The sequence below is a fragment of the Notothenia rossii genome (genome assembly GCF_949606895.1).
Source record: "Notothenia rossii genome assembly, chromosome: 5".
Taxonomy (NCBI): Eukaryota; Metazoa; Chordata; class Actinopteri; order Perciformes; family Nototheniidae; genus Notothenia; species Notothenia rossii.
In genome coordinates this window covers 66,472,364-66,485,131 of record NC_136903.1, presented here as the reverse complement: position 1 = coordinate 66,485,131, position 12,768 = coordinate 66,472,364, and the positions used below count along the sequence as shown (strand labels likewise).

Below are 12,768 nucleotides of genomic sequence, written 5' to 3'. Positions count from 1 at the left end.
TATATGTTTCCTTTAAGTAGGCCAACAGTTAGCTCAGCACAGTGAGCGTTAATGAGAGAGACAAACAGTCAGGGGGGTCTGACTCACACTCAGTATCTGTTACATGTAATTCATAGTGGGCGGGGCTTCGACCTGCTGGGTCCTTTATAAGCCCGCCACCTTTGCACAAATGTCGGCATTGGATCCAGTTTGGAGGACTTAACGGAGTTGGGAATTAGCAGCAAACGCCACAATGCCATCCAAGCCTGCCCCCATCAAGAAGGCGGCGAAGCCAGCCAAGAAGGAGGAGGCGGCGGAGCCCGCTGCCGCCGAGGCCGCCCCGGCAGAAGCAGCACCGGCCGAAGCCGCCCCCGCTGAGGGTGAGGCTGCACCTGCTGAGGCCGCCGTTGCTCCGCCAGCTGAGGAGCCCAAACCCCCGACCCCTCCACCGGCAGAAGGTAATGCACCGAGCGAAGCGCGTGAGCCATGACTTACAATTAATACATTCAATTACTATTTAACTTTACAGTGGAGAAAACTCTGCACTAGTTGTTTAAAGTTTCAAATAAAGCCAAGGTATTCGGTTCACTTCACGGTAAGCACGCAGTTATCTTTGAGCACACGCGTTTGTGCTCAGTAAGTGTAAAGTTATATCATGGCAGGGTGAGGAGTCGTAGCCATCGACATGAAAGGGAAAAGCATGGTTAACTGCATAATCCGCCTGCTTCACATAACTTTTTCTCAAGTTACGGAAAATCGTACGATTTTTGCGCTCAAGGTGCGCTTTGCTCTGCTTTTGCAAAACCAATGTCAACTTGTATTAACTTGGGAGTTTGTTGCCAATGTGCGGTGTTATACCTCAGTGAAAGCTCCATCTTGATGCCAAACAAACATACATACATTCCAAATTAAAGAAAAGAGTGGTCAAGGTGGAGGCACTGGTTGCTGTGCTCCCTTTCCAGAACTGATGTATAATGCATATTATCAAAACACCTCACATTAAAGAAAAGTGACTACTGTTTCTCAAATGTAACCTCTAATATGTGCTGCTCTCACCCATGAGCTCCTGTTGCTGCAGATCAACCAGCCGCTGATGGTGACCCTGAGATCTCAGTTACCACCAACAATCTCTGCTTGTTTTAACTCCTTTTTATTTTCATAGATATAACCTCTTTCATAACATTTTGAAAATGTCCTTTCATATTTTCAAAACGTTATATGTCTACTGATATCCTCTAACCCCTAATATCAGCTGCTCCGCCCGCTGCAGAAGAACCAGCCGCTGCCCCTGCTGATGTTAAAATCATTGAATTAACACAGATGTTATAAAAGTGTTACAACTTGAATCTCCAGCAGGAAAATCTAACTGTACTAATATTGAATACTTGTTTATTCTAACCTTTAATACCAGCTGCTGCTTGCACTTTAGGAAACGGCCCTTGCTGATAGAAAATCAGTGTATTAACAAATATAAAGCATTATTATGAAATGTAAACCCCTTGTGGTAAAGCTAAGTTCAATAATGTCTAATTCTAATATCTCCTAACCTGTAATATCAGCTGCTCCGCCCGCTGCATAAGAACTGCCCATAGCCCCCGCTGAGGCCCCTGCTGAGGGTAAAATCAGTGAATTAACACAGATCTTATAAAAGTATTAAAACTTGAATCTCCAGGAGTAAAATCTAACTGTACTTATATTGAATGTTTATGAATTCTAACCTCTAATACCAGCTTGCACTTTAGGAAACAGCCCTTGCTGATAGAAAATCAGTGTATTAACAACTATAATGCATATTTATAAAAAGCTAACTTCACTAATGTCTAATGCTAATATCTGCTAACCTCTGCAGCGCCTGCTACAGAAGAACCAGCCGCCGCTGAGGGTAAAAGTTTATTAACACATATCTTAAATAAGTATTAAAAGTTTAACCTAACTTCACTAATAACTAATGCACCTCTAACCTTTAATAACCTTTAATAACTTTAATAAAGCACCAGCAGCTGCTGTGGCCCCTGCTGATGGTAAAGCACACTATATAAGATCAGTGTATTAACGCAGATCTTATATGTATGAAGCCATGAAGCTCCTACAGTAGCGGTGAAGTACACTAATATCTAACAACGATATCTTCTAACGTTTGATATCAGCCGCTGCGCCCGCCACAGAAGAAGCTCCAGCTGCTGCCGCCGAGGCCCCGGTTGAGGGTAACAGCAGTTTAATAACACAGATATAGGTATTTAACCTTGAACCTCCAACAATGAAACTAATAACTAATGCTCCTCTAACCTGTACTATCAGCGATTGCACCCGCTACAGACGAAGCAGCAGCCGCCCCTCAGGCCCCCGCCGATGGTAAAGAAAAGAGTGAAACAGCCGACATCTTTTATATAAGTTTATGAATCCTGATCTGTCCCCCTCCAACAGTAAAGCTAACTTCACTAATATCTAATACTGATATCCTCTAACCTCTAATATTAGCTGGCGCGCCCGCTGCAGAGGAAGCCGCGGCCCCTGCTGAGGCCCTTGCTGATGGTAAAAAAAAAGACATGAGGCACAACAAACTTCTTGAGTTACGTTAAGGCTAACCGCACTAACTGACTTCTTTACGACACTCTGATTCACAGACACATACATTATCATCTGTTACAACATGTCCCATCTGCTTAATGCTCTCAGTATTAATATCTAACATTTAATAATAGCTGCTGCCGCTCCTGCCGCAGAAGAAGGTGCTCCCGCTGCTGACGCCGAGGCACCTGCTGAGGGTAAAACAGAACATGTTCCTACTCACTCCTCACTAAGAGAAAAAGCTTCTTTCTCTATTTGTTAGCTAGCATTGTAAAGCAGAGAACTACGAGTAACATCACTGGACTTTATTTGATGCTGAAGCTGAGTTCTGCTTATTACATGCTGCCAATAATAATGCAAATGCCTATCTAATATTAGCTGAAGCTGCTGAAGCGCCTGCAGAAGAGGTTAGACCCGAAACACCTCCCCCTCCTCCAGGTAAATATCTATACAGAAAAGAGACTCGGTGTGGTTCCACTTCAATCACATCTTCTTTGTTTATCACAGTGTGAAAGTAAATAACTGAATGAGCCCCTCTTATGGATCTCAACTTCGATTTGTGAATGATTTTATGCATATCTGCAAATGTCAGTTGAATAATTGACTGTTTTTTGGTTTGCAGAGCCCACAAGCATCCCTCTGGATCTGTTTATTGAGGACAAGAATGACACTACAGTCACTATCATGTGGAGCCAGCCCGAAGTGATCGGAAACTCTGGCCTGGACGGATACACCATTGAAGTCTGCAAGGACGGAAGTAAGTCCTGCTTTTGACTGAATAGTGACATGTGCCCAAAAGGGGTCGGATTATTAATACCCTGTGACAAAAGTGTCAGTCAGCTGACCCTTTAAATCCTGCAGAAAGCTTTTATATGCACAGCTAATTTATTTATTCCTTACAATCATTATCCTACAAATATCTACCATTACATCTATACTATTTCAGTCCTTTTTAAACACACATTGAGGAACATGTTAAATTGCTGTTTTAACGCGGGCCAGCCGTATCGGTTGCAGCTGTCACAGAAGTATCAGTCGCAGAGTTACATCTCGAGCTTCCTAACTTCTCCATACAAGGAAGGAGGCATGTCAGGAGCTGCTGAGGCTCCTGTTTTTAGACTTACAGCACTAGGCTCATATCAGCAGCCCTTCAATGCAAGCTTGATTTAGCTGTGCACTCTGTTTACACAGAGAACACTAATTTCATGTCTAATAATATAAGACCATTTGTGTCGAGCAAAATCTCTCTATCAATTACAAAGCTGCCTGCAGTTCAAACAGTCCGCACACTTTCTGATAACAGTGTAATTCCCATAATAAGGAGATATACAGCAGCTCTGTAAGTGTGTGCTTGTTTTGTGTTATCTTTAATTCAGCTGAGGACTGGAAAGCTGTCAATGAGGATCTGCAGAAGTCCTGCCGCTACGTTATCAAGAACCAGACCACCGGGGACCGTCTGAAGATCCGTGTGGTGGCCCTGAACGCCGGCGGCCGCAGCCCCTCCCTCTCCCTCCCCGAGGCCGTGCTGGTGAAGGAGGTCGCTGGTAAGAAGTGTTCACAAAGACATCTCAAAATGTGGTGCTAACAGAGTGTATGTTTCAGTGCAAACAATGACTTCTTACTCTGTTATTGGCCTCTTTATGACCAAAAGCATGTCCTACGTTAAAGTGTAACATCAGAACAGATTTATCATATCAAAAAATAAGCTTAAAGACATTTTTTTTAAAAATACAAATACTTCACTTGCAATATAAACACTTTCAAAGTAGTTTTTAGGCCATTTCGCTACGAATGTTTTTCAAATGTTACTCTCAAGATGTTTGCCTCATGCACGTCATCAGTCTGGATCCTAACTTCTACACACTATCGAATCACAAACAGTTCTATTTTTGAAGTTCAATAAACGGGTATTCAAAATGTTAATGGGGTTATTACATTAAGAGACATGATCATTTCCATGTAATCTTATGGGATTAATCTTTCTTTCTCACGCTGCATAGTCTATTACTTCTGTAGAGTTAAATGCATAAAACACAAACTATTTGACCCAGGTCTGCTCTGAACTTAACAGCATTTTATCAGGGGGGGAGGGGCTGTAAAGTGCAGTAGTCAAACTGAAGCAGCTCAGCTATGTGTTCTCTCAGCTGTGCGTGTCCTGCTGGTACATACCTGCAGGGTTAACGGAATAAAACTGTGGCCTTCTCTCACGTTTCCACTTTGACTAGACACACTGATCCTACTAACCATAACTACTTACTTGTAAAGTAGAGAGGTTTTACTAAAGCCCTACACTTCAAAGTGTTAATTATAGATGTTATATCTAAAATGATTTGTGGTAAAAATGATGATGGGACCCAGGGGGCTTTAAAAAGACGAGCTGCCTTAGTTTGGCCCGCTCCCAAATCATACTTATGGGTAATGTAGAGCCGAGCAGGGAAGGACAGAAACATGATCCCGCCGGACTGGCAATATTTCAAACGTCCATGTTCACTGGGGGGCCACCACGTATTGCAACCACTCGTGAAAGGTTTCTAACAAAATTACCTCAAAGCTTTGTAAAAGAATAGCTGGGATGTCGCTGCTTATTAACACAGATGTTTGTGTAACAAGGGCTTTGCATTGCATTGTGATCCCTGTTAGGGCTCTGATGGAATGTCAGGCTGCACCGCCAGATCTGACAAGTGATCTGAGACGCGAGCAGGTGGGGGGGATGCTAAATTCCAGTGGGTGGTTCACTTGGAGCTCACTTCTCAGGTGACACCCAAATCTCATGACACCTCCAGAGATTCAATGTTTATTTTAACAACATGCCACGGTCTTTACAAGGAGAATGTTCATTAAGGTTAAGCCTCTCTTAATGAAGTGATAAGACTCCTAATATGCCGTATACTACATGCTCTAATATGCATCAACATTTTAGCTTCACATCACTCTCTTTTACTTTTTTAAACCAAATCATTTATGATCCAGGATATGTTCACACATCAGTAGCTTTCCTGCTTAATTATTTTCTGATTTTAATGAATTCTCATATGAGTAACTGAAGTACCCGGTGGTGCGTCATGAGGCGAGGTGTGCTTTCTTTATTTAGAGTCTGGACAATTGTTGCTATGCTGGACTCAGCAGGTGGTGCTTCTCACCAAATCACTTTTACAAATGAGTCGGGGGGGGCTTTGGTATCATTTCAAGTGTCACTCTGGCTAACTAGCCTCTTGATTTTTATTTTATGAAGATTTAATGGGCTTAATACAGGATGATACATAGAGATGAGCCACCAGGGTAGATCACATCTTTGATATTATCTTACATCTTTATATTTGAAATTATTTTAATTCCCAACCTGAAGATTTACACCTCTTACATTTCAATGTACTTTGTTAGATCAACTTTTTGGTAATTCTACATGTTATCTTGCATATAGGACAACACATTACACCAGTGTCGCGGACCCATTCCGAGTGGGTCACAGATGTGTGAGTGAAGAAAAATAAAAAAGTCAAACTTTTATTTTGAAGGACCGAGTTTCTAACACTGTGCATGCAGTATGCGTTGGACTGGAAGTATCGGAGACCATAACCGGTTTTGAAAACTTCTGTCACGTAGTGATCATCTTCTCAATAAAACATCTTTGCTGATTTTTTTTCGAGTCTTCTGGCCTTTGATCAGAATCAAGATTGTTGCCGGAAGTCCTTTATACATCCATCAGTACAACTTCAGATAAAAATTAACACATAAGGAAATATGACCCCCGGTTTGATGATTGACAGGTCACAGAACAATGGGGGCTATCTACCCTACCCACAATTCACACAGACAAGTTCACCTGTCAGAACAAAGTGAAAAACAAACAATGGCATAAAATATTATTAATATGTCGGGTAACGATATATGTATGTATAATATGTCAAAGTAATACATTTATTTATTTTCTTCTCACAGTGTACCAGAATGCGTAGTTTAGTATTTCTAAAAATCTCCTGGGGGACAAACCCCCCAGACCCCCCTTCTGGGGTGGGGTTTTCAGCATGTGTGCCTTTTTATGTTTTACAGTTCAGCTTTGATTCCATCATCTCATTAAAATGTATTTAAAAGCATTCTTTACTTCTGTGAAGGGATATAAGGGATATGCACTGTACTTCACTTTCATTAATATTGTATGCTGAAAAGCGTATATATATTACAGCATGATTTTTTGTTGAATAGATTTGAGTGGTTCAAATTTTGGGTCGCGATTTATTGTCAAAGGAAAAAGTGGGTCCGGAGGCCTGACCAGTTGAGAACCACTGCATTACACTAAACTGAGAAGGAAAAAACAACTGAAGAATAGTGAATACAAAGAAAAAGAATTAAGGCATTTAAAAATAATAGAGTATTTATTTTGTTAATTTTTGCAATATAAACCAACATGAAAATAACTCGAGTACGCTTAACGTATAAAAAGCACAAAATAAAGCACATAAGGATACAAACATACACATACACAAAAGTGAACTATTCCGCTGTCCATCAATCCTGTCCTCAACATTATGTGCAGCTTCTCCTTTTATTGACCTTCATATAATCTATTCTTACTTGTCTTCTACTTTGTGTCGCACCTTTAAATAATCTTGTGAATAAAAAATGACAGGTTTGCATCACCCTGTGGACAGATACAGAGCTTAAGAGATAAAGAACTTTAAAAAAGGGTTACTTTTACAATCAGTGAAAGCAAAGAGACACACTGATGGCACCAGTGAAAAGTCCCTGGCTAAAACAAGCTTAGATCGGCTCAGTAGCTTTATCGATTTCTTTAAGGTGTGTGGGTCACAAAAGAAAATAAGTCCTTTTGGTTCACTCCAGAAATCTCTCAACGGATCCTAACACTCATTGTGTCTTTTTGAACGGATCCTCCAGTGATACTATAATAACTATTCATTGTTTTTCTTTGTAGATCGTCCCAAGGTCCGCCTGCCGCGCTACCTCAGGCAGAGATACGTCGCTCAAGTTGGAGAGAAGATCAACCTGACCATCCCCTTCTCGGTAAGCTGAAGATCAGTGCGCTTTTCCTTTAAATGCGTCGTGAATCAAACTAAAGCACTTCTCCTAATTTCATTCTTTTTTTAATGTATTTATTAGATTTTGAATTGAAGTTGTAGTGGTTTTCAAAGGGCTGCAGCCTGGGCTTCTTGTTTAAAGTTGCTATAGATACTTTGTCTCTTTATTGCAAACCTAATCTACCTACGGGTACAGATGACTGACCTGAACCTTTGTGATTTTGAACCAGGGCAAACCCAAACCCGTGGTCTCCTGGACGAAGGACGGGCTGCCCCTGGACACCAAGAGGGTGATGATCCGCAGCACGGAGAGGGACAGCATCCTGTTCATCCGCGTGTCCGAGAGGAACGACTCCGGTGTGTACGAGATTTGTGTGAAGGTGGACGACTTCGAGGACAAGGCTCAGCTCATCCTGCAGATTGTTGGTGAGCAAATATCATAATACATCATAACTGCTGCTACTTCAATTAATAATAATAATAATAATAATAATGACCTCTTTAATTGACTTATAAACAACTTTAAAATGATGAATTCTGCCTATATTGCAATCATTTCATTACTTCTTTTAACAGAGTAACACATTCTAATCATAATATTGGTTTTAAAGCATTATACAAATATTTTACTAAAATGCAACTATTATTTGTAAAACAATAAATGAAGGCAAGTGGCAAGCAGTTATAAGGCTTTGTTATAAGTAATTCAAAAATGCTTCACAATTTGTTATTATTATTAAAATGATTTTAAGTGCTTATGAATATTAGTGCTTTCAGCAAATTATAACGGATAAGTCTGTTTTTAGAGCATTTTCCACGTGTTTACCAATCAGTTTTAGTTTGTGAGATTAAATATAAAAAACGTGCTTTTTGGCTGTTCCCAGAGCTGCCAGGTCCCCCCGCCAGTGTGAAGGTTGCAGATACCTGGGGCTTCAATGTTGCTCTGGAATGGACCGCACCCACAGACAACGGAAACACAGACATCACAGGCTACACCGTCCAGAAGTCTGACAAAAAGACCGGAGTACGTTCACTTTTCTCTTTTACTGGCAGTGTGTGTGCAAGGTCATTATAAAGTGGTGATTATTGATAGTGAATGCTTCCTCTTGCTGTGTCCACAGGACTGGTTCACTGTCGTGGATCATTACCATAGACTGAATGCCACCATCTCTGACCTCATCATGGGCAACACCTACAAGTTCAGAGTGTATTCTGAAAACAAGTGTGGAATTAGCGAGGAGGCTACAGTTGCGAAGGAGGAATCCTCAATCGTGAAGATTGGTAAGTTCCTCTTTCATTGTTCATGGAACTCACCCATCCCATCTGCTGAGGAGTTGTGTGTTCAGTTTGGTTGGCCTGATTTGTATTAAACTTGATGATGTGGTGTGGCATAGGCCAGGGAAAAACCTCATTTTGTAGAGGGTCTAAATTAAAGGCAGATACACAAATTACTATTCACTTTCATTGACATTTCCAATGGGGGACTTTCAGTTATCATGTCATTGATACTACCCTACCCTTCCAATTTAGTTTTTGACCGTTTTAGGACCACTTATGCTGCATTAACATTCTTCATCTGATAGCTAGTAGGCTTTTAACTCAGCCAAATAGTTTCAGATGTGGGCACATTTTTTAAATATTGTTTTAGGTTGGATCAGAAAATATTGGAAATGATTGATTTTGTGTTCTTTAAAGTGAATACAACGATTAATCGATTATCAAACAAGATTCCAGTTTTTTGTGTGTCAATTCTCTAATACATGAATCAAATAATTGTTGTTTGGTTCCTATGCACATTTGATTGATAATAACAGAATTTAACAATATATCTATAATTGACCGGGATGTAATTCTACAGACTTATCGCACACTATTGCAATTATGCTACCGACGTTTAAAAAAAAAAATACCAATGGGGGGGGGAAGACGCTTGGATATTTCTCAGAACTGTTGGGCTACCTGAGATGAGCATGTTTAAAAATGGCAGACCTTGTGTATTTAATGCTTCATGTCTGTTTCTCCTCCTTCCCTCCAGGTATTGACTACAAACCTCCAGAGTACAAGGAGCGCGACTTCACCGAGCCGCCCAAGTTCACCACGGCTCTGAACGACAGAGCCACCACCGTCGGCTACAGCACCAAGCTGCTGTGCTCCGTCAGGGGGGTGCCAAGGGTACGTTCACAGTAACACTCTTTATGACCACTATCAACCTACAGTTACACAACAATAGCACCAGCATTTAGCCGTTGAACTCTGCTGATCAACTTATTTAATGAAACGTCCTTATTACAAATGTTATATTTGAAATTGAAAAAACTGATATTGTTCTCTATATACTACCTCTGCTTGCTTTGTTTGTCTTAAAAATTCCCAAGACGTGGCTTATGAATTCAATGTTACCAAATCAATTTGGCAAATATAAATGAAGTGGGCTTAGGCGGGATTAATAGAAAACAAATGACTGCCTGGATACCTGGTGGTCTAAAAACGTTTTAATGTTTGATTTATCCCAGCTGTGATTTCAAACTTCTGAACAATCTTGAACTCACTGTTTCCTTCACACCCACGGTGCCACTTGTCAGCAGCTGAAAAACCATTATGTAGGTGGTGAGTGGGCGTATTGAGATTTTCCCTCACTCATTCATCCTTCGCTGTCAGTGTGCTGGAGTGGAGAATGTGTGGGATCCTGGCCTTGTTAGCCTTTCTGTCTGAGCCTCTCGCTTCCTGTTTGGGCTCCTAATCCCACCTGCTCAACAACAACACGGTAGCATAGATTAGTCTTGATGAGAAGGCTAGAATAGGTATTGCTCCTGAAGCAGGAGAAGAGTATGATCAGCAGCAGGAGAAGGGGGGGAGTGTGTGACAGGTCAGCAGGGTCACATGTCAACATTCCCTCATGGGGCCCCAGGCGGTCGTCAGCATGTCAGTGCCATTAAAACTCCCAAACTGGGTGTGTGCTGTGTGTCCACTTCAATCAAAATGCTTTTTTCCAGCCATGTAGCACAACTATAATTAGAAACGACATGGCTGCTTGTTCATTTGTGAACTGAAGCAATGATAACACATTTTGCTCACATAAGTCTGTTTTTTTTTCTACAGCCCAAGGTTATTTGGATGAAGAACCAGATGATTATTGGAGAAGACCCCAAGTACAGGCAGATCTGCGTCCAGGGTATCTGTTCTCTGGAGATCCGTAAGCCTGGTAACTATGACGGTGGCGTGTACACCTGCAAAGCCAAGAACACTCACGGAGAGGCCATTGTCAGCTGCAAGCTGGAGGTCAAACGTAAGTCAACATCAGAAAAACATACATCAACATTTTTTAACCAATAATGGATGCAAAAATAAATGTTTTCAGTTGAAGCATTTGCTTTACCAGTATTTGTATTAACATTTAATGTCTTTTTTTTAACAGAGATCCCGGTTCCAGATGCAGAGAAGAAATAAGTAAACATTCACATTCTCACAGGTTAGAAATCATCAAATCAAAGGGCCAACCTTTAAAATATACATGATAATAAATTCGTATTGTATTATATGTTTCTACTAAAGTTATATTATGTTCAGTTGCACAGCATGAATATTTGTGAAATCCTTTGAAGGCCATAACAGCCCAAGAACATTAAACTGCTTTGGTTAGGTTGATCTATATGAGTCTTGAGGTGACATCTGCTCTCACCGCGACTTACTCTCCATACATGGAGGGCACTAAACTTGGAAAAGGTTGCTCCTGCCACTTAAAGAGTCCTAGAGGTAGCTCCCATAAATTCAATCTGTAAGGGCTCCTCGTGTACTCAGCGAGTTTGCTCACTAGTCACATTTCCTCGACTCAGCAGCAGCAGCAGCAGTTAAGAAAGTGAGATACAGCAGTTTATCTGCAGGTTACTCCCTCTACACCAACAGTTTAAACATTTTTGGACCTTTATTCTGTGTATTGTTGTAGTTGTATACTATCCAAGATAAAACAATTGCTGGATAAAGCTATTTTTAAAAGTGATTAAAACATAAAAAAATACATTTACTTCTATTTTGTAAGTGATTCTGATTCTCTGCTGTCTATGTATGTTACAGTGTTGACTCCTTTTTAACACCTGTTGTTGTTATTTGTTCATCTGTTGCACACCCAATTAGGAGCAGAAGGAATGAGGCCTTTGCAGCATAAGGTGTGTGACACTTTTAGCCTTTCTAGAACTGTCATGAACAATGTCTTGCCCCTTAAAACTACAGTTCATTTATGGAAATACGCTGAAATACAAATCAAGCAATACATATGCACCAAGTAATCAACAGTTGATTTGAACAATTTATTTTACAGGAAGGGGCTGGATTCCTGGAAGAACATGTATATATGGCCGGTGACCACACTATTGAAGGGTTGTTGCCTGTGACCTCTTGCCGAGTGTTACCCTGTGTTATGATGAACAATTGTGTCACTTTATGCCTTCATCGTTCTCTACATTATTAAGTCCACATCCATGTCCACAGTCTGCTTTTCCCCCAACGATACTGTCTACGGTAACTACTGTAAATGATCTTCTTGTCAGTCTAACTAGGTGTACAACAACTACATTTAACATCTACGTGTTTATATCAATAAATAATTTTATTTCTGGTTTTGTTTTTTTTCAATACAGTGTGTTCTTTAAATAGAAATCTCCATGAAAAGGGTAACAATACAACTTGATATTGTGCTTAACATAACAGTAATTATTCTATATACCATACTGTATGAATAGTTTTAATAATAAATGAATGAAATGCTTTAAAAAAATTACAATCTTGCATTTAATTTATATAAATCTTATTATTATTGTAGTTTTGGTTTATATTGATTTAAATGAGCTAAAGCTGAAGTTCAAGAATTTGATAACACTTTATAATGTGTAATTTCTGATATATTCCCTATTCATCCTAAAATTCCTTAGAAAGAATTATGTCATTTGGCACCAAACTAGAAGACATCCATGTATCCATTGAACATGCAAAATCACATGCACACAATACAATATTTATAACGAGTACATCCTCCAATAATAAGTGAATAATAAACTGATATTTACTTGGGTTTAAAGTAAACTCCTCTTGAAGTTAGTAGAGTTGCATATAAATACTTTCATAGTTTACTTTTATATAAAATGCATTAAACACTGCTTCTGACAGGCAGCTCTAGAGCAGAAAGCTACTGTAT

General features: G+C 40.1%; 1 protein-coding gene across 3 annotated transcripts; it reads left to right on the top strand.

Moving 5' to 3' along the window:
• Positions 1-165: 165 nt before the first annotated feature.
• On the top strand, positions 166-12,193 carry mybphb (myosin binding protein Hb). Of its 3 annotated transcripts, XM_079683712.1 has the most exons (14): positions 166-437; positions 2,682-2,744; positions 2,926-2,985; positions 3,170-3,304; positions 3,924-4,091; positions 7,478-7,566; positions 7,811-8,006; positions 8,465-8,604; positions 8,702-8,861; positions 9,616-9,752; positions 10,680-10,866; positions 10,996-11,049; positions 11,712-11,743; positions 11,896-12,193. In XM_079683712.1, exons 1-12 carry the CDS (start codon positions 233-235, stop codon positions 11,025-11,027), a joined length of 1,572 nt encoding a protein of 523 aa, XP_079539838.1. In that variant the 5' UTR covers positions 166-232; the 3' UTR covers positions 11,028-11,049; positions 11,712-11,743; positions 11,896-12,193. The 3 variants fall into 3 exon arrangements, with proteins under 3 accessions (XP_079539838.1, XP_079539839.1, XP_079539840.1); XM_079683713.1 differs by lacking the exon at positions 2,682-2,744; XM_079683714.1 differs by lacking the exons at positions 2,682-2,744; positions 2,926-2,985 and having other exon boundaries at positions 167-437.
• The last annotated feature ends 575 nt before the right edge of the window (positions 12,194-12,768 follow it).